Source organism: Stomoxys calcitrans, chromosome 1 (assembly GCF_963082655.1).
Source record: "Stomoxys calcitrans chromosome 1, idStoCalc2.1, whole genome shotgun sequence".
Classification (NCBI taxonomy): Eukaryota; Metazoa; Arthropoda; class Insecta; order Diptera; family Muscidae; genus Stomoxys; species Stomoxys calcitrans.
In genome coordinates, this window is record NC_081552.1 from 176489689 (window position 1) to 176512268 (window position 22580).

The window sequence follows — 22580 nt, forward strand, 5'->3', positions numbered from 1 at the left end:
AATTTTTGCTGGGCAGCAGTTTGGTATGTAGAATAAAATTATGCCCTACACCTAAATTTATTTTGTATAAATTTTTAGCAGAATTCATGGTGATGGGTTCCCAAGATTCAGCCCGACCGAAATTACCACGCTTTTACTAGTTGTCTGCTCAAGTAGGAAAAGAAGCTGCGACCGCTGTGTAGTAAACGTATGACTGTTGTTTTAGCAAACGCTTAACTCTGCTTTATTAACTGACATAATATATCAAATGCCACGAACTGCCGAACTGACGAACAACTTTTGCTAATATAGCAAAGAAATCAGTTTGAGTCTAATATTATATTACCCCAAACATGGGGAAATCAAAATAAAAATTTTAAAGTATCGTTTTTTATAAACTCCACCATAAAATGGGTGGTATACTAATTTCGTCAATCCGTTTGCAACACCTCGAAATATGCTGAGACCTCATATATCTAAGACCTCTTGATCGTCATGACATTTTAAGTTGATTTAACCATGTCCGTTCGTCTGTCGAAAGCACGCTAACTTTCGAAGAAGAAAAGCTTGGCGCTTGAAATTTTACTCAAATATATCTGATCGGTCGGTTGGGATTGTAAATAGACCAAATCGGTCCATGTTTTTATATAGCTGCCATATAAACCGATCTTGGGTCTTGACTTCTTGAGCCACTAGAGGGCGCAATTCTCATCTGATTTCGCTGAAGCATGATTTGTTATGACTTCCAACAACTGTGGTAAGTACGGTCTTTGATCTTGACTTCTTGAGCCGATAGAGGGCGCAATTCTTATCCGATTTGAAAGAAGAAATTTTGCAAGTTGTGTTTTGGTGCCATTTCCAATAACTGTGCTAAGTAGGGATCAAATCGGTAGATAACCTGAGGTAGCTGCCATATAAACCGATCTGGGATCTTGACTTCTAAAGCCTCTTGAGGGGGCAATTCTTATCCGATTTTGGTGAAATTTTGTACAACGGCTTCTCCCATGACCTTCAACATACGTGTCCATTTTGGTCTTAAACGATCAATAGCTTCATACAGCTCCCACATAAATCGATCTTCCGATTATGCTTCTTGACTCCCTACAAGGCGCAATTCTTAACCGAATGGACTAAAATATAACCCAATGACTTCTAGTATGGTCTGCAACATTCAATTTACTTATGGTACAAATCGGACTATAACTTGACATATCTCCAATAGCATAACAATTATTATCCATTATTCTTTGTTTGCCGCGCAAAGAACTCGATAAATGCGATCCATGGGGCCGCAGATTTTAGGGTTTTTAACATGGTAGCATACCTTACAAATGCAGCCAGCAATAGTAAGGGGAAAAACACCGCTGAAAATTTGTTTGATTTGAACCCAGGCGTTATAGGCGGACATGCTAACCACTGCGTCACGGTGCCCTGTGATTCATGCTGGAGGATAAAATAGATATTTTAAAACAACCCCGGCCGAAATATGCCCGTTTTTACTTTTTTTTTAACTGTACATCAATTTTTGATCAGTTCAAATAAGGCGTAACATTGGCAAAATCGAAGTATTTGTTTTATGTTTCATGAATAACTGCTATGCGAAACCGTTTGCCAAACTCCTTAACTTTTTTGGTTGTAAATAAATAAAAATAAAACCAAAATTATAACAATAATTGGATTCGATAGGTTCGTTTAGAGAGTGTGGGGAAAGATATATGATTTCCAATTTCAAAATTAATAATAATCTTTAAGGTGTTTTAACGAATCCTCGCTATTTTGTTTTCTCATTATTTTCTCTTTTTTCTTATTTTATGTTTGTTATTAATTTACATAATAGTTATTTTTTGTTTATATTATCTTGGATGTATGTACTGTGTATGTATTTATATATACATACTTATGTATGTGGGCGTTTTTTGTGGGAATTACAATAATAATAATATAATTAATTAATAATAATAATAATAATAATTAATATGATTTGTATTTTGTTTCCTTTGTTTATTTTTAATATATTTATATATAATGTTCCTAAATATGTATGCGTGTATGTATATGTAACCTCTGATGTAGAACATAAACAGAATTTCTACATTCACAGAATGGCTTTATCGCTTGGAAAGAACGACAACTGAAGTTGGTATTATTTAAAAAAAAAAAAAAACAAGTGTAGAATTTAAAGTTCAATAAAATGAAAATAGTGTTGATACATTGCATTTAATAAAACAAAGCTGAAAACCAAAAATTTTGTTAGGTATTTTTTGTGGTATGGAAACCAGCAAACAAATCCCTTATTTTATTATCATTATTCTATCAAACAAACAGCTAGAGCGAAGAGATTTTGTAGACTAATCTAGAATTCAAGTTGAAATTTTTACTGTTTTAAGATTTTAACAAAATTTGCTACTCAAAATAGCATCAAAGTTTGCTTAAACCAGTAAGGAAAAGCAAAAGTCGGGCGGAGCCGACTATGTAATACTCTACATCTACGCTACATGTATAAATTCGGGCAATATATATATATATGTATATGAGAGCTATATCTAAATCTGCACTGGTGCTATATCCAAATCTGAACCGATTTTGATGGTATCTTGCAGATATGTTAAGATCAGTAACTAAACAATCAGTGCCAAATGTTGTACCGATCGGTTGAAAATTAAATTTATTGCGGCCTTATAAGTGGAAATCGGACGAAATGTATATATGAGCTATACATTCAAATCTTAGCCGATTATACTGAAATTTTGCATATATGTTTAGATTAGTAACAAAACAATGCGTATCAAATTTTATGCCCATTGTTCGAAATTTGTTGTTACTATGGTCATTTAAGTGCAAATCGGGCGATACATATATATGGGAGCTATATCTAAATCTGAACCGATTTTGATGAAATTTTGCAAATATGTTAAAATCAGTAATAAAACAGTCGTTGCCAAAATTTGTGAAGATCGATTGAAAATTGTAGTTACTACGGTCATTTGAGTGCGATTCGGGCGATACATATATATGGGAGCTATATCTAAATCTGAACTGATTTTGATGAAATCCTGTATATATGTTACGATCCGTAACAAAACAGTCCGTGCCAAATTTCGGTAGAAAATTGTATCCACTACGGCCATTTAAATGAAAATCGGGTGATACATATATATGGGAGCTATATCTAAATCTGAACCGATTTTTACCTAAATCAATGGCGTTCGTCCTTGGGCCAAAAAAGTGACATTTGCATTTCGTGATGATTGGACAACAAATACGTCCTGCACTTTCATTACAAGTATACATGGACTCACAGACGGACATGACTAAAGTGAATCTAAGTCGATCGGTATACTTATCAATGGGTCTAGCTCTTCTCCTTCTTAGCGTTGCAAACAAATGCACAAACTTATAATACCCTGTACCTGGTGGTGTAGGATATAAAACAAGTAAGAGTGTGCTAAGTTCGGTCGAGTCGAATCTTATATACCCTCCACCATGGATCGCATTTGTCGAGTTCTATGCGCGGTATCTCTTTTTAGGCAAACAAAGAATATTGAATAAGAACTGTTATGCTATTGGAGCTATATCAAGTTATAGTCCAATTCGGACCATAAATTAATCCTGAACATTGTAGAAGTCATTGCGTAATATTTCGGTTCATTCGGATAAGAATTGCGCCTTGTAGGGGCTCAAGAAGCAAAATCGAGGTTTATATGGGAGCTGTATCAAGCAATCTATTAAGACCATATTAGACACGTATGTTGAAGGTCATGAGAGAAGCCGTTGTACAAAATTTCAGCCAAATCGGATGACAATTGCGCCCTCTAGAGGCTCAAGAAGTCAAGATTCCAGATCGGTTTATATGACAGCTATACCAGATTATGAACCGATTTGAAACATTCTTAACATAGTTGTTGAAAGTGATACCAAAACACTACGTGGAAAATTTCAGTCCAATCGGATGAGAATTGCGCCCTCTATAGGCTCAAGAAGTCAAGACCCAACACCGGTTTATATGGCAGCTATATCAAAACATGGACCGATTTGGCCCATTCACAATCCCAATTCCCGATCTACACTAATAAAAAGTATTTGTGCAAAAAGACTAGATCGAATTAGAATTACATGACGATCAAGTATATATATACTTTATGGGGTCTCAGACGCATATTACGAGGTGTTACAAACAGAATGACGAAATTAGTATACCTCCGTCCTATGGTGGAGGGTATAAAAAAACAGCTTTTGTCTGCTGAAAAAGGCATAACAGATATGACTAAATATAAATTTAACAAACAAACAAATATTTTTGTTCTAACTACTTATCTGAACAAACAAACCGGAATGAAGGCAAAACTAAAAAAATTGTCCACCTAAAACTTTGAAGCATCTTTCTTTTAATATTCACTAAAGGCCTGCAAATGTTGCATTTCTCTCTATTAATGCCATCTGTCGAAAACAAATGCAGTGCAACACTGAAAGGAAAATGCTTCATGGCATTAATGAACCCGTTTCATTAGTGTGTTTTCATTAATTCAATTAGAATTTTCATAAATACAATGAAATTATTCATTGGTGTAATGAAAAGTTTCAATACTGTAAATATTGAGATTTCACCGTATCATCAAATAAATGAAACGGAATTCATTGATGGAATGAAAACATAAAAGTAAATTATGTGTATATAGAGTAAATTAACAAAAACAAGTAAGAGGATGCTAAGTTCGACCGGGTCGGATCTTATATACGCTCCACCATGAATCGCCTTCGTCGAGTTCTTTTCCTGGTATCCCTTTTTAGGCAAACAAAGGATACAAAAAAAGAATTGCTTTGCTATCGGTGCTATATTATGTTATAATGTTCATTTCAGACCATAATTGAATTAAATGTTGGATACCATAGTAGAGGTCATTGTGTAAAATTTCAGCCACATCTAGTAAGAATTGCGCCCTTAAGGGGCTGAAGAAGTAAAATAGGGAGATCGATTTATGGGGAGCTGTATCAGGCCATAGACCGATTCAGACCATATTCGACACGTATGTTGACGGTCATGGAAGAAGCCGTTGTACAAAATTTCAGCCGAATCGGACAATAATTACGCCCTTTAGGGGCTCAAGGAGTCAAGATCCAAGAACGGTTTATATGGCAGCTACATCAGATAATTGACCGATTTCAACCATACTGAACACAGTTATTGGAAGTCATAACAAAACACGTCATGCTAAATTTCAGCAAATTGGCAAATGCCATTACTGCAAATAATATCTTCATCTCTGAAGTTAAATCATCTATCTTCTGATGAAATTTCTAGTTTTATATCTTTGATGATATTTAGGAAATACTTAAGGAATGAGATATGGATGTTGGCTAACGCAGATAGGGATACAATAGCTCAGAGATTGGGATATCCGCCTTTGACGCTGAACTTCTTGGTTCAAATTCCCACGAGAACATCGGAACAAACTTCAGTGGTGGTTATCCCCTCCTAGTGCTGACGACACTTGTGAGGTATTTGCCATTGGTAATCAGCTATGTAAATTTATCTACTGAAGTGGTGTCGCTCTGCAGCAAGCCATGCGAACTCTGCAATAAAAAGGAGGTACCTCTCGTTAAGCTTAGACATGTATTGGGCAGCACTCACTGATATGAGAGACGTATCCCCTCTGTTCATTAATGGAATTTTCATGGGCTTATTTGCTGTTTTACGATAGGAAATTCCAATGCCAATCATAGAATTAAAATTCTCCTGAGTTTTCCTATATATATATTAAAATGTGGTTATTGTCGAAAAAGTACCAAATGACTCGCGGGCGTACCGTGGAACTTTCGTTTAAAAATTAAAAAAAAGTACGAAAGTATAAAAATTATCATCCCTGTCCCATGGCAGTCGGTTGTACGTATCGGATTGACCCGATGGAGTCCTCCATCGGCAAGGGCTGCTGCCTTAGTGTACAACACACTGATACAACAATAACAACTGCAATACATCGGTCAATAGTGTCAATTTTGAAAATATTTGAGATAAGAACATAAAAGCGTGCTAAGTTCGGCCGGACCGAACTTATATACCCTCCACCAGGGATTCAGAGCGGAACGGAGTTGGTCTAGTTTTGTCGGAGCTGAAGTGGAGCGAGAGCGAAATTTTTTTAAGTCCAGAGCGGAGGGGGAGCGGACCGGTTTCTTATCTTAAAACCCGTCTAATAAGTACAAGTCATTCATCAATTTTGTAGAACAAAGTAAGTTTTTTTTTGGTAGCTATATCCAAATATAGACCGATCTAAACCATATACGACACGGATGTCGAAAAGCCTAACATAAGTCACTGTGTCAAATTTCAGCGAAATCGAATTACAAATGCGCCTTTATATATCCAAATCTGGACCGATCTGGACAAAATTGAAGAGGCCCTAACACAACCCACTGTCCCAAATTTCGGCGACATCGGACAATAAACGCGTCTTTTATAAATCCAAAACCACAAATCGGGAGATCGGTCTATATGGCAGCTGTTTCCAAATCTGAACTGATCTGGGTCAATTTGCAGATATATGTCGAAGAGCCTAACACAACACACTGTCCTAAATTTCGGAGAAATCGTACAATAAATGCGCCTTTTATGGCCCCAAAACCTTAAATCGAGATATCGGTCTATATGGCGGCTATATCCAAATCTGGACCGAACTTAGCCAAATTTCAGAAAGATGTTGAGGGTGCTAACACATCTCACTGTCTCAAATTTTGGCAAAATCGGACAATAAATGCGTTTCTAATGGGCCTAAGACCTTAAATCGAGAGATCGGTCTATATGGCAGCTATATCCAAATCTGGACCGATCTGGGCCAAATTGAAGAAGGATGACGAAGGCCATAACACAACTCACTGCTCCAAATTTCAGCAAAATGGGATAATAAATGTGGCTTTTATGGACCTAAGACCTTAAATCGGCAGATCGGTCTATATGGCAGCTATTTCCAAATCTAGACCGATTTGAGCCAAATTGAAGAAGGATGTCGAATGCCCTAAAACAGCTCACTGACCCAATTTTTGGCAAAATCGGATAATAAATGTGGCTTTTACGGACCTAAGCGTGCTTTCGACAGACAGACGGACGGACATGGCTAGATCGACTTAAAATGTCATGACGACCAAGGATATATATACTTTATGGGGCTTATGGTGCCCTCCACCATAGGATATATAACAAGTGAAAACGAGCTAAGTGCGGTAGGTCCTATTCTTGCATATCGGGGGCCTAAATACAACTCGCGGTATATAATTTTAACGAAATTCGATAAAAAAAAAAATGCAGCTTTTATTGGCTTAAGACCCTAAACCAGGAGATCGGTCCATATGGAAGCTGTATCTAAATATGATCCGATTTTGCTCATTCAAGAACTTAACCTGCGTATAGACAAACTACGAATCTGTGCCAAACTTTAGAAACGGTCCATATCGGGCCATAATTATATATAGCTGCCATATAAACCGAGCTACCGATTAATAAACCGAATTACCGTTGATCACCAGATTTTGTTGAAATTTAAAACAGTGACATCCTGTCGACATTCGCAACGAGTTTGGTCCAGATTGAACTACACTTAGATATAGCGGCTATATAGACCAATCTGCCGATTAAAGGTTTTAACCCCATAAAAGCCCCATTTGTTATCCTATTTCGCTGAAGTTTGGAACAATGATTAACACTTGGCCTCCCATTGTCTGAACTGAATATAGTCCTGATTGGACTCTATTTGGATATAGCTGCTATATAGATCGATCTAACGATTTAAGCCCAAAAAAACCGTATTTTCCTATTTCGCTGGAATTTAGAGAAATGAGTTGCACTAGATTTCACCAAATTTGGTCCATATTGGAACATACCTTTATATAAATTAAGAGCATGGAGTTGCACTAGGCCACCCAATATCAGACCATATTTGGATATGCACCGATCTGCAGATCTGTGATCTTAGGCTTTATGGCTTACTAAGTTTTGATCCATTCTTGAACATTAATATAGAAATACAGTCGAAAGCGGATAAGTGAAACACTAAAAATGACTCGATCTGGTTTCACTTATCCGTAATTTTTACTTAAGCGTAGTTTGGATAAGTGTAACTAGTTCCCAGTTAAGCAATATATATAAACATAAATGCAAGCGAATTTTCACGTCAAAGTACTTATAATGTATGAAAAAACTTGAGTTGAAAAGGAGCAATGCTCAGTAGAACCATTTATAAGTCAGAGACAACCTTAAGCTATGTATTAAAATATGTTTTTGCGAACTTTATTGATGACTCGACTTTATAAAATTTCAGATAGTTTTCTAAAGAGATAACTTTTTCACTTATGCTTTTTCAATTTCATATAAAAATAGAATTTGGGGTTTAAAGACTTTTCCAGTTTAGCGGTATTTTCTGTTAAGCAAATTTCGCTTACGCGAACTCATTGACATTGATTAACACCAAATTTAAATGGTTTTTTCATTAAGTTTCACTTAAGCGGGATTTTTCACTAAAGCGTATTACAGTTATGCGGTTTTGACCATGGTGGTGGTATCCAAAGTTTGGCACGGTCGAATTTAATGCCTTTTTATTTATTTTTTTTTTAATTTTGTTAGGAAATGCATCCAGTATATACTTAAGAAGTAAAGTCAGATTATCTGTTTATATAACAGCAATAGACACGGAGTCAGACCATACTTGCCATGGATGTTGAAGATTATAGGAGAAATTATTATGCAAAATTTTGGTCTAATCAAGTAATAATTGGGCCCCCTGGACGCTTAGGAAGTAAAATCGGGAAGTCGGAGTATATGGGAGCTGGAGGTCATAGGAGAAATTATGCAAAATTTCACCCAAATCGGATAAGAACTGCGCCTTCTACGGGATCAAGAAGTACAACCCTGCACGAGATAGCTGTGAGCACCATACAGGCTGGGATAGTAAGATCCGATCTGTGTGGTGTTCATGTGGCTACAATAACAAGTACAATCGGGATCGATTCCAGTTAGGAATCGCTTGAGACTATACTTTACAAAACTGTTCGATGTCATAAAAGAAACCGGTTTGCAAAATTTCAGCCAAATCGAAAAAATTGCGCCCTCTAGAGGCTCAAGAAATCAATTCAGGATATCGGTTTATACAGGGACTTTATAAGGATATAAGCCGATATAGACGGCGATCAAGAATACATATATAGTTGAATCTTGGTTGATGTATTAAACGTAATGACAAAATTAACATATCACTTCATAGAGCATAGTGTGTATAAGATGACAATTTAAAAATAAATAGTCAATTTAAAAGTAAAGGAGCGAGAGCGTCTGTCCGTCTGTCGAAAGCACTCTAACTTTCGTAGGAGTAAAGCTAGCCGCTTGAAATTTTGCACAAATACTTCTTATTAGTGTAGATCAGTTGGGATTGTAAATGGGCCATATCGGCCCATGTTTTGATATAGCAGCCATATAACCGATCTAGGGCCATGACTTCTTGAGCCTCTGGAGGGCGCAATTCTTATCCGATTTGGCTGAAATTTTGTATGTGGTGCTTTGTTGTGACTTTCAACAACTGTCCTAAGTATGGTTCAAAACGGTTCATAACCTGATATAGATAACATATAAATCAATCTTGAATCTTGACTTCTTGAGCTACTAGAGGGTGCAATTCTTATCCGATTTGGTTGAAATTTAGCATGAGGTGTTTTGTTATGACTTCCAACAACTGCACTAAGTATGCTTGAAATTGGTCCATTACCGGATATAGCTGCCATATAAACCGATCTTGGGTCTTGACTTCTTAAGTTTCTAGAGAACGCATATCCGTTTTGCTGAAATTTTCCACGCGGTGTTTTCATAATACTTCCAACAATTGTTCTGAGTATGGTTCAAATCGGTTCATAACCTAATATAGCTGCCATATAAACCCATCTCCCGATTAGACTTTTTGAGGTTCTAGAGGGCGCAATTCTTATCTGATTTGGGTGAAATTTTGCATAAGGTGTTTTGGAATGATTTCCAACAATTGTGCTAAGTATGGTTCAAATCAGTTCATAACCTGGTATAGACTTTTTGAACTTCTAGAGAACGCAATTCTTATCCGATTCGGCTGAACTGTACCATGTATGGTCTAAATCAGTTCATAACCTGATATACCCGCCATATAAACTGATCTCCCAATTAGACTTCTTAGGCTTCTAGAGGGCGCAATTCTTATTCGATTTGCTTAAAATTTTGCATATATCGTTTTGGTATGACTTCCAACAACTGTTCCAAGTATGGGCAAAATCGGTTGGTAACCTGATATAGCTGCCATGTAAACCGATCTCCCAATATGACTTTTTGAGCCTCTGGGGGACTCGATTTGCCTGAAATTTTGGAGGTTGTGTTTTTCTATGACTTCTAATAGCCATGGAAAGTACGGTCTGTATCGGTTAATAACTTGATATAGCTTATATTTATTTGAAAAAGTCATTCAAAAAATTTGACAAATTCGACCCATGGTGAAGGGCATATAAGGATCGGCCTGGCCGAACTTAGCACGCTTTTACTTGTGCTCTTTACAAAAACTTTTTAAAAATCTTTATTAAATTATTGAAAAAAAATCTTTAAATTTTATCAGCACATTATTTAGCACTCTATTACCGTTTATCGAGAAAAATGGATGTTAGGCTAATGACATGCTCATCGCCATTCCAAAATTGTATTATTAAAAAAATAGCAGGAAATGCTACTGTACACTAAAAAGGTTTACAAAAATTTCACTTACGATCATTTTCAATGCCACTTTTCTTGACTTTTTAAAATTAGTGATTTTTGGCTAGTAAAACGTGACATTATATGGTAACAAAAAAATGTTGTTAATTGTCTTTATTTATTCTTTACTCGAAAATGTATTTTGAATTCTCGTAAATGTATTTTTCCACCATTTATTTACATAGTTATAGAAATATGTACTCCATATATCTCACTCTCATGTAGCCGTTTCTTTGCAGAGCTCACTCGCAAATGAAATAGTCCATAGCAACAAATCACGCTTGATGGCATGTTGTTTTGTTTTTGATCTACCTGAGAAGATCGCGACCTACCTGTCGCTGTTAATGCATGCCATGCCGCTCTAGGACTTTATGTATTTATGAGTGTAGTATGCCAGTTATGATGGCCTGTTAGTTTATGTGTGCGACATTGCTCAACGGGACAATGGCATGCTGTCACAGTTTTCAAGGGTTCATTCAATTCGGCTTGTGAAGCCCTTTTAATATTCACACACACAAGGATGAATATTTTCAACAAATAGCAGATTGTTTAGCAGAGAGCCTGGTGTTCAAAGATTGCAAACATTTTACTAAAACAAAATAAAACTCTTCTGCAACAACAGAGTAATAATTCATAAACAATAAGCAGCCATGTGCGTTATTGATACATACTCTCTAAGGCAAAAATTCACTATATTTGGTACGTAAATATGGATTGATCCCAGGAACACGAATTTGAAGTCCTTTTTTGGGGTAAAGGCGCCTGGACTCTCCTAGGGGCCAAAAAAAATCACATGGATATCAAATTAAAGGTATTGTCAAGTAGATTACGAATATGCGAAAACATGTCCAAAAATTGGACCAGGAAGGGAGCTACGGGGTCTTGAGAATTTTGAACATCCCTAACCCTAGGCAATATGGGTATCAAATGAAAGGTTTTAAGATTACAGATATGCAAAAATATCTCCAAAAATTGAAGCCAGGCAGGATCTTGAGAATTTTCAACCCTGTTAACATAGGCAATATGGGTATCAAACGAATGGTATTAATGAGAGAATGAGAAATGCGATTAAATATCATCACCATTTAAAATAATTTTCACATTTAGTCAAAACTAATTCTTTTGCGCGATCGTGGGTATAAAACATGGTACCTCTTTTAGGAATTAAACCGAATTCCATCAGTTTATCTACCAATTCTTCAACATTATCGCCCAACCACTACGTCACAATATCTTCGGGAACAATTTTTGGCATTCTTGCTTATAAAATAAAGTCCGTGTAGATCGAAATCAAAATCAGAAGTGAGAATTGAAAAATTGTTGACATAGGGCTTCATAAACCTAGCAAAAAAAACTTCTTTTTTGACAGAATGGAAAAATAATTAAGAAATCGTACAATTAGTTTCGACTTTTGTGAATTTATGAATATGGCAACACTGGTGCTTAGGTTAGAACGTGCTCCTATAAAAGAAAACGTCTAAATTCCAATACCGGCGAGAACATCCAAAACCCTTTTGTACTGTTGCCTTTTATAATACGGGATTGGACAGCCCTTGCGTTGCCATCTGACAACTGACAGCTCTATCGTAAAGCTTGGCATTTGTCAGGTTGAAATACGAGCGCTATTTGTGTTGTTTACAGGCACATAAAAGATTCATCTCGCCAAAAATGGAATTAAATCGTTAACATTTTCATGCGAATATTTTTATACCCTCCACCATAAGATGGGGGGTATACTAATTTCGTCATTCTGTTTGTAACTACTCGAAATATTCGTCTGAGACCCCATAAAGTATATATATTCTTGATCGTCGTGACATTTTATGTCGATCTAGCCATGTCCGTCCGTCTGTCCGTCCGTCCGTCTGTCTGTCGAAAGCACGCTAACTTCCGAAGGAGTAAAGCTAGCCGCTTGAAATTTTGCACAAATACTTCTTATTAGTGTAGGTCGGTTGGTATTGTAAATGGACCATATCGGTCCATGTTATGATATAGCTGCCATATAAACCGATCTTGGTTCTTGACTTCTTGAGCCTCTAGAGTGCGCAATTCTTATCCGATTGGAATGAAATTTTGTACGGCGTGTTTTTTTATGATATCCAACAACTGTGCCAAGTATAGTTCAAATCGGTCCATAACCTGATATAGCTGCCATATAAACCGATCTTGAGTCTTGACTTCTTGAGCCTCTAGAGGGCGCAATTCTTATCCGATTGGGATGAAATTTTGCACGACGTGTTTTGTTATTATATATAACAACTGTGCCAAGTATGGTTTAAAGCGGTCCATAACCTGATATAGCTGCCATATAAACCGATCTTGGGTCTTGACTTCTTGAGCCTCTAGAGTGCGCAATTATTATCCGATTGGGATGAAATTTTGCACGACGTGTTTTGTTATTATATATAACAACTGTGCCAAGTATGGTTTAAATCGGTCCATAACCTGATATAGCTGCCATATAAACCGATCTTGGGTCTTGACTTTTTGAGCCTCTAGAGTGCGTAATTCTTATCCGATTGGGATAAAATTTTACACGACGTGTTTTGTTATGATACAAAGCAACTGTGCCAAGTATGGCTGAAATCGGTCCATAACCTGATATAGCTGTCATATTAACAGATCTGGGGATTTGACTTCTTGAGCTTCTAGAGGGCGCAATTCCTATCCGATTTGGCTGAAATTTTGCATATATATATATATTTTTACTTTCAACAACTGTGTCAAATAAGGTTCAAATCGGTTCATAACCTGATATAGCTGCCATATAAACCGATCTGGGATCTTGACTTCTTGACTCCTAGAAGTCGCAATTATTATCCGATATGCCTGAAATTTTGTACGACGGATCCTCTCATGACCATCAACAAACGTGTTTATTATGGTCTGAATCGGTCTATAGCCCGATACAGATCCCATATAAATCGTTCTCTCTATTTTACTTCGTGAGCCCCAATGGGCGCAATTCTTATACGAATTGGCTGAAATTTTACACAGGTCTCCAACTTGTAATTTAATTGTGGTCCGAACCGGACCATATCTTGATATCGTTTTAATAGCAGAGCAACTCTTTTCTTATATCCTTTTTTGCCTAAGAAGAGATGCCGGGAAAAGAACTCGACAAATGCGATCCATGGTGGAGGGTATATAAGATTCGGCCCGGCCGAACTTAGCACGCTTTTACTTGTTTACAACTTATGACGTGGATTTAGTCAACAACAGTGCATTGATGAACTTAATTCAATTTTTGGCGATGAAGCTCCAGGAGGGACCAGCGTTTATCGATGTAATGGTAAATTCAGCCGAGGTCGTAGTTCACTCCGAGACGAATTTCGTGAAGGTAGTCCAAAATCAGTTTTTGTTCCAAAAACCATTGATGCTGTGCCCCAAATGATATTGCAAGATCGTCATGTGATCTAACGTGAGATTGAGACAACCTTAAGCATTGGTGGGACACATACAATATTGCATGAATATTTGACCGTCAAAAAAATTTGTTCGCGTTGGATACACACAAATTGTCAATTGCAAAAAAAGGCTCGTGTCGATTGGTCGAAAGAAATGCTCCAAAAGTTCGAACGCGATGCTTTGAAACACGTCTATGACATCGTGACGGGTAATGAATCGTGGATTGACGCGTATAAGCCCGATAGTAACCAGCAGTCGACTGTATGGGTATATCAAGATGAGCCAAATCCAACAAAAGTTGCTCGCGCACGGAGCGGAGAGCCTGAGTGAGAGACCGGGTGGCATCGGCTCTTGCACAAATACTGAGTGCCTATGATGCTCGATATGACAAGGCGAGTTATTGGCGCCTTTAAATAACCAATGGCCACCCTGTTCCCGCGGAGATCGGTCCTTTGGACCGGAACGAACTTGCTTTGAGCACTCAAAACATCGATTTGATGAGTCATCCACCGTATAGTCCTGACTTGGCACCGAATAACTTATTCGGTGCCCGTGCGTAAAAAAAAAATCAAATGGGAGGTCAACGTTTTTCGACACCTGAAGAAGCGGTAGATGCGTTCTGGAGATACCTCAATCATAGGGGTAAAAGTGCTACGACAATTGGTTCAAACGCATGCAAAAGTGTATACATCTTAATGGGGAACATTTTGAAAAACAACAAAGCGATTTTCGATGATTAATATTTGTTTATGTTCTCTGTAAAACCGTACCACACGGAAGCGAATGATTTTCGCTCTATTAGTCTGTCATCCCCATCACCATTAAAACTGCATTTGCTGAAATTTGAAACAGTGATTTGTTTTAAGACCCCCGACATCTCACTCACATATGGATCAGATATGATCTTCCAATTTAGGTTCCATGATCTAGACCAGCCCCTATTTAGGCATAACTATGGATATGGTAGTGGAGTTATAATAAAGAATTATTGATTAATATATCCATGGTGGTGGGTATTCGTTTAGCTTCCCGTCATCCGACCAGTATATGGCCCGGTTCAGAATTTATTTAGTTGTAGCTGCCATATACACCGATCTTCCAATTAAGGGTCCCATCCCATAAAAAGCGGAATTGTTGCCCGACTTCGCTGAAGCTGTGACTTGTATAAGAGTTGTATAAGAGCTTATCAGGCTATATATCGATTAGACCATATTGGACACGTATGTTGAAGGTCATAGGAGAAGCCGTTGTACAAAATTTCTGCAAAATCGGATAAGAATTGTTCCCTCTAGAGGCTTAAGAAATCAAGATCCAAGATCGGTTTATATGGCAGCTATATCAAGTTATGTACAAAACAATGTAAAACAACACCTCATTCTAAATTTCAGCCAAATTGGAAAAGAATTGCGCCCTCTAGAGATCTAAGAAGTCAAGATCCCAGATCGGTTTATATGGCAGCTATATGAGGTTCTGTACCGATTTGAACCATACTTAGCACAGTTTTTTGAAGTTATAACAGAAATTTCAGCCAAATCGAATAAGAAATGCGCCCTCTAGAAGCTCAATATATCAAGACCCAAGATGAATTTATATGGCAGCTATATCAGGTTATGTACCGATTTGAACCATACATAGCACAGTTATTGGAAGTGATTCCAAAACACCACGTGCAAAATTTCAGCAAAATCGGATAGGAATTGCACCCTCTAGAGGCTCAAGAAGTTAAGACCCAAGACCGTTTTATATGACAGCTATATCAAAACATGGACCGATATGGTCCATTTACAATCCCAACCGACCTACATTAATAATATATAGTTTTACAAAATTTTAAGCATCTAGCTTTTCTACTTCGAAAGTTAGGGTGATTTCGACAGACGGACGGATAGACAGCTAGATCGACTTAAAATGTTATGATGATCAAGAATATATATACTTTATGGGGTCTTAGACGCATATATTGAGGTGTTACAAACAGAATGACAAAATTAGTATACCCCCATCCTATGATGGAGGGTATAATAAGAGGATGGATATGGTAATGGAGTTGTTATAAACAAGTTTGGTTAATTTATCCATGGTGGTGGGTGTCTGCATTATTATTTTTTTTTATCATTTTTGGTATCACATCAAAGTCGAATTCTCAGTTAAATTTGAGGAAGGCGATCGATATATAAGTTGTGCCTACTTTTATATTATTTTGTTATTTGCCATTATAAATTTCTGTTGTGTCGAAAGACGTGTCACATAGCGACAGCACTTGGTAGATAAGTTTTAACATGATAGAATACCTCAACCAAGTAACCAGCATTTGTAAGGCAATAACCACCGTCGAACAATTTTCTGAAGTTCACTCCGGGATTATAACCCAGGCTTTCGGCGTCACAGGCGTAAATACTAACCTCTAAGACACGGTGGCCTCCTTAGTAAAAGACGAATAAGTTACAGAACACCAGGAAATGAGAAATTCGCATTCAACTGCTGCCCGAAACGGAACTTTGAGCTCCGTTCTGTGTAGTGTTATCACGAGAAGCTTAGCTGCGAGCTACCGGGCGTGTCAACAAGCTGCAGATAGCGGAATGTTCCCCACAGAGTAGCTGCAATGACAGACGCGGACAATCAGCGGTATCGAGCGGAGAGTTTCAGTGAGAGGCTGGTATGTACCGGCTCATGCATAAATACTGAATGCCTATGATGCTCGATATGACAAGGCGAGTTATTTGCGCCTTTAAATAACCAATGGGCATGTTCCCGTGATTGGTTCTTTGGAGCGGAACGAGCTTGCTCACCCATAGGACCTGGATGAGGATCGTAAGCTCCACATATAGACATGTGGAGGTAACGATCCAACACCAACAACTGCGGTCGATTTTCGCCTTCGATAACGAGAATAAGGGTGATTAATTCATTTCCTATCCCCAATGACCTAGACAGCGGCTTTATCTACCTCGGCACCGCCGTAACCGAAACGAATGACACCAGTTTTGAGATAAAGCGGTTAATAATACTGGCAAACAGATGCTACTTTGGATTAAGTAGGCAGTTTAGAAACATGGCCACCTCTCGACAGACTAGGATTACACTATACAAGACACTGTTACATGGTTCTAAGGCATGGGTACTTGTGACAGCAGATGAAGCAGTGCTTGGAGTATTTGATAATATATGGACCTGCAGATTGCGTTAATGGAGAATATAGGCGTCGTATGAAGCACGAGCTGAATGACGACGATAGCATAGTTTCACGTATCAAAATGCAACGGCTGCGTTGGCTAGGTCAAGTCAGAATGGATGAAGAAGCTACAGGCAAAGAAGTATTTTGAAGGCTAACACGATGGTAAAAGAAAACCGGGACGAACAAAAGCACAATGGAAAGATCAAGTGGTGGGAGACAGCTCGAAGCTTGGTGTCAGAGATTATAAAATGAGCACAGAAGATCGAGGCGCTTGGAACGCTATTCTACGTTCGGCTAGTGGAACAAATGTTCTGTTCTGTCATAGCCAATTAAAGTCAGTAAGTGATGGCCTACATTAATAAAAAATATCCGTCAGAAATTGCTGCGAATGCCATCGTGATTTCAAACGAAGGGATGGGCATGGATAGATCGTCTATATATCTCGAGGTGTTACAAAGGCAATGACTAGCATAGCAAGCCGTCATACCATGGTGGTGAGTATTTCAGGAAAACTGCAGCGCAATACTCATCTTTAATAAAAATTAATGGAAGCAATTATCTGTTTTTTTTTTTGTGAATTCGATTTTTATTATTTTTTTTTCTTAGTAGAGGCAAAAAAATACTTCTAAAACTTTGGTTTCACTTAGAAAAAATAAAAGCAAAATGGCATTCATTCGAAAATGTTTTTATGAAAATTCATAAGGGAAAAACTGAAATTGTTCTCATTATACATTTTTAAAGTCTAATTTGCATACAATAGGTGCCGTTTATTTTTCAAGACGTTTGTCATTTATCCTCAGTGCTGCGACCACACATACATATGGGGTTTTTCTTAGCAAGCAAATTGAGAGTAGATGAAAAAAAAAAATAACAAAACAATTACGAAAAAAAAAACATTTAAATAAACTAGTTTTTCACATATATGTTTATAGAGCTATAGAAAAAATAGGAGTAAGAGTAGAATAGTAATAACTAAAGTGGTTGTAAGGAAATTGTATAATTTTTTGTATGTTTCTTAAAATAAAAAAAAATTAACAGAAATGTGAGGAAATTTTTGTTGTAGATGTTTTCTGTTTTTTTTGTTTTTGTTTGTTTTTTTCTTGTTTTCTTTGTTTTTGTTTTAACTTATAAACTTATTGTAATATACCTAAATATTGTATATTTATGAACTTATCCTAATCTTGCACCTCTCTATAGGGCACCTCAGACGTCACCGAATACGATTCAAAGTAATGATTTAAAAATTCAAATGTTGGCCTCTTCTCCGGCACCGCATCCCAACATTGCAACAACAAATGATAGATATTATCTGGGAAATAGTGATTGGTTGGCTTGGGCATACGGAAGCCACGCTCTATGTTCTCAATCACTTCGCGACTATGCATACCGGGATATGGCACTTGTCCGTATGTAAACAATTCCATTAGCAGTATACCATATGACCAGACATCGGATTTTATTGAGAATTTACCATAGATAATGGCCTCGGGCGCCGTCCATTTGACAGGGAAACGTGAACCTTGTTTCGGACAATACTCATCGTCGGCTATGACACGTGCCAAACCGAAATCACATATTTTCGCTACATTATTCTCACCAATGAGAACATTGCGGGCAGCCAAATCACGATGTATTAAAAGCTTGGATTCGAGATATTCCATTCCTGAGGCTACTTGTGTTGCTATATAGATGAGATCTTCAAAATGTAGATAGCGGCCATCGCCTTCGCGTAGATAATCTAAGAGACTGCCCTTGGACATGTATTCTTGTACAATGTATATGGGTTCCTCCTGCAAAAGAGAAAGAAAAGTTATTAAGATTCCAAATGAGTGTTTAGGGTATTTTTTTCAAATATGCCTTTAAGGCTACAAAGTTCTAATTAAATTATGGTGTATGGAAGGAGAATTGAAAAGTTGATACCACTATAGACTCTGAGGCTGCTACAACTAGAAGGCCCTTATCATTGAGCTAGAATCCACATCACTTAAGCCCGCCTATTGACCCTTTTAGTAACCCCAAAAACAAAAATCTGACAGCCATTATTCCAGCGAGCGGACATGTTAACTGACAATATGGGACAATTTAAAACCAAAATTTAAACCATTAGTGTCTGTTTTATCGGACTATTTGTTTCTTACGCCTAGTGTTTATTTATATGAATACTAGTTGACCCAGGCCCGCTCCGCTGCGCCTTCTTTTACTTTATATGGAACAAAAGTTTCCTTGGAATATTTATTTTCGACAATTAAAGATCTTTTAGTGAAATACCATGCTAACTTGACTAACAGTTTAACAATATAAGTGTCTTTATCTGAATCCCACATGATCTTTATTGGTCTACGAATTTAAGTTTGGATGTAAGGCGTACTCCATTCTTTAAATACTTCATTTCAGCCCGATATTCTCATGATGTCTGATTTAGTGGTGTTTTCGGGGGATAGGTACTTGGATAGATACTTGGCCCTGAAAAAATATCAGCATCGTGCTCTTCTCTCAAACACCATATATTTAAACCCCATATTACCATTGGCTTAAGAGGAGTTTACAGGATGAGGCGTCCCTCATACACATGGCCCCACAATAGGTGTTCATATTCGTTTTCTAATCTCAAATACCTTTCATTTGAGCCACATATTGGCATGGTCGAAAAATTTTTTCCCTTTGGGGGTGTTTTGGGAAAGGGGTGATGCCTCCTACATTTGGATATCAAATTCGTATTCTACTCCCAAATACTTTTATGTGAGCCCCATATTGCGATGGTCAGTAAAAAATTGCTGTTTGTGGTGTATTTTGGGAAAGGGGTAGACCCCCAGAAAATTGGTCCCGAAAGTGGCTATCAATTCTTGCTCTACCCCCCATTGCCTTTCATTTAAGCTCCACATTGACATACATGGTCGGTAAATATTTAGGGGCCTTGAAAATATATCACCAACTTACCAACTTGGTCTATTCTCATATATTTGAGCTCCATAATGCCATTGGCCTCAAAATTGGATATCAAATTCGTTTTCTAATCTCATTTAAACTCCTTATTGCAAAAGTCAGCAAATATGTCCGGTTTGGGGTATTGGCCTTAAAAACTATGAATATTTAGCTCCACTCTCTATAGGACCCAAATTGTCTTGGCAAATACGTCCTATTTGGGGGTTGTTATGGTGGTGGGACGTCCGCTAGACAGTTGGTCCCTAATGTTGATATCATACATGGTCTACTCCCACATACCTTTAATTTGATCCCCATATATCCATGTCGGCAAACATGGCCGGCTTGGGGGGTGCTTTGGGGAATGGGCGGCCACTCAGTGAGTTGGCCTTGAAAATGTATATCGGATTTGTGTTCCACTTTAAAAACCCTCTTATTTGAGCCTCATATTGCAATAGTCAGAAAATACTTACTATTTGGGTGGTGTTGTGGGGGTGGCGTGGCCACATAGACACTTTTCCCGAATATTGATATCAAATTCGTGCTTTACTCCCAAAGACCTTTCATTTGAGCCCCATATGGCTATGGTCGTGAATTTCTCCCCTTTGGGCGATGTTTTTGGTGAGAGGCGGCCCCCAAAATACTTGATCCCATATTTGGATATCAGATTCTAAATCTACATTCAAATACCTTATATCATATTTCCATGGTCAGTAAATAAGTCCAGTTTGGGGGGTGTTTTAGGGAAGGGGTGGACCCCCGAAAACGTGGTCCCACATTTGGATACCACATTCGTATTATACTCGCAAATACCTTTTATATGAATCCCATATTGCCATGGTCGGTAAATATGTCCGATTTAGGGGTGTTTTGGGGCTGGGGGGGGGCTTCCTAGCAGTTGGTCCGACAATTGGATATTAGATACGTTTTCTTATCCTAAATACCTTTCTTTTGAGTCCCATATTGTCGTGATTGGTCTAAATATATGTTTGGTAGGTTTTTGGGTGGGGCAGCCCCCCTAGGTACCCCATCCGAAATTTGGATACCAATTTTTTATTTTCAGGGTACCATATGAGAGCACACAAAATTTCGCTTAAATCGCACCACCCATCTTCGAGATCTGGCGTTTCTGAAAATTAGGGTAAGGGGGAGGGTCCGCCCCCTTCAGATATCACCTTTTTTCACCACGGGGTCATTATGCATCATCTGTGAAAATTTCAAGAAAATCGGTTCAGCCGTTTCTGAGTCTATAAGGAAAACACAAACATAGAAACAAACAAACCTACAAACAAACACAAATTGATTTTTAAAAAACCATATGGAAAAAACACATAACTAACAAAAATGGAAAAAAAATAAAAAAACGTCTAAAAAGCAAGGGTGACTGGCAAATGGAAGCAAGGAAATCTAACTTAAAATCAGTAAAAAAAAAGGCAAAAGTCGCCCGAAGAAGACTGTATAATACCCTACAGTTGCGGACAATCAGTGGTATCGAGCGGAGAGTCTCAGTGAGAGGCCGGACGACACCGGCTCTTGCACAAATACTGAGTGCCCATGATGCTTCATATGACAAGGCGAGTTATTGGCGCCTTTAAATAGCCATTGGCTATCACGTTCCCGCAGCGATCGGACTTATGGGTCGATACGAGCTTGCTCAACGATAGGAGCTTGACGAGGATCGCCACCTTCACACGAATATGTGGCTACAACAACAACAACCTACAAGGTGGGAGCTACTTCTTATTCTGAACCAGTTTTGATGGACCTCGTCGGATGTTTTCAGATGCGTTATTAAACAATACGTATCACATTTCGAGCAAATATTTTCAAACTGTAATAATTACGGTCGACAAATGACAACATTATGGCAACTTTCCCAAAATCTGACAAACATAAATATGGGAGCCATATCTAATTCGGAACCGATTTTAACCAAACTTCGATATTGTGATAGTTGTCGAGAAAAGCGTTGTGCAAAATTGGTCAGAGCAAGATTGGTCAACAAATGCGCTTGCAGTGGCTCCCGGAGTTAAAATTGGGCGACATACATATATGACAGCTATATCTAAATCTGAACCGATTTCTATGAAATGCATCAGTAAAATGAGGAGTCAGAAGAAACTCATTTCTGCCAAATTTCGAGAGTATCGGTTAGAAAATGAGCCCTTTACAGCAATATTTCTCGAAATCAAACGAACATATATATCGGAACTATAACCAAATCTGAACCTTTTTTTTTTTCAATTTCAACAGGCTTCGTCTCTAGGTCGAAAAACATGCCTGTATCAAATTTAAAGGCGATCGGACGAAAATTGCAACCTGTACTTTGTACAGAAATTAACATGGACAGACGGA

The 22580-nt window shown here is 37.8% G+C and overlaps 1 protein-coding gene across 3 annotated transcripts in view; it reads right to left on the reverse strand.

The window, feature by feature from the left end:
- Positions 1 to 17531: 17531 nt before the first annotated feature.
- LOC106093980 (tyrosine-protein kinase Src64B) overlaps positions 17532 to 22580 on the reverse strand; it is a 275692-nt gene continuing 270643 nt past the window's right edge. For all 3 annotated transcript variants that reach the window (XM_059361063.1, XM_059361062.1, XM_059361061.1), the window contains one exon: positions 17532 to 19093. In XM_059361063.1, the coding sequence (XP_059217046.1) occupies positions 18479 to 19093 (615 nt within the window). In that variant the 3' untranslated portion in view covers positions 17532 to 18478. The remainder of the gene's footprint in view (positions 19094 to 22580) is intronic.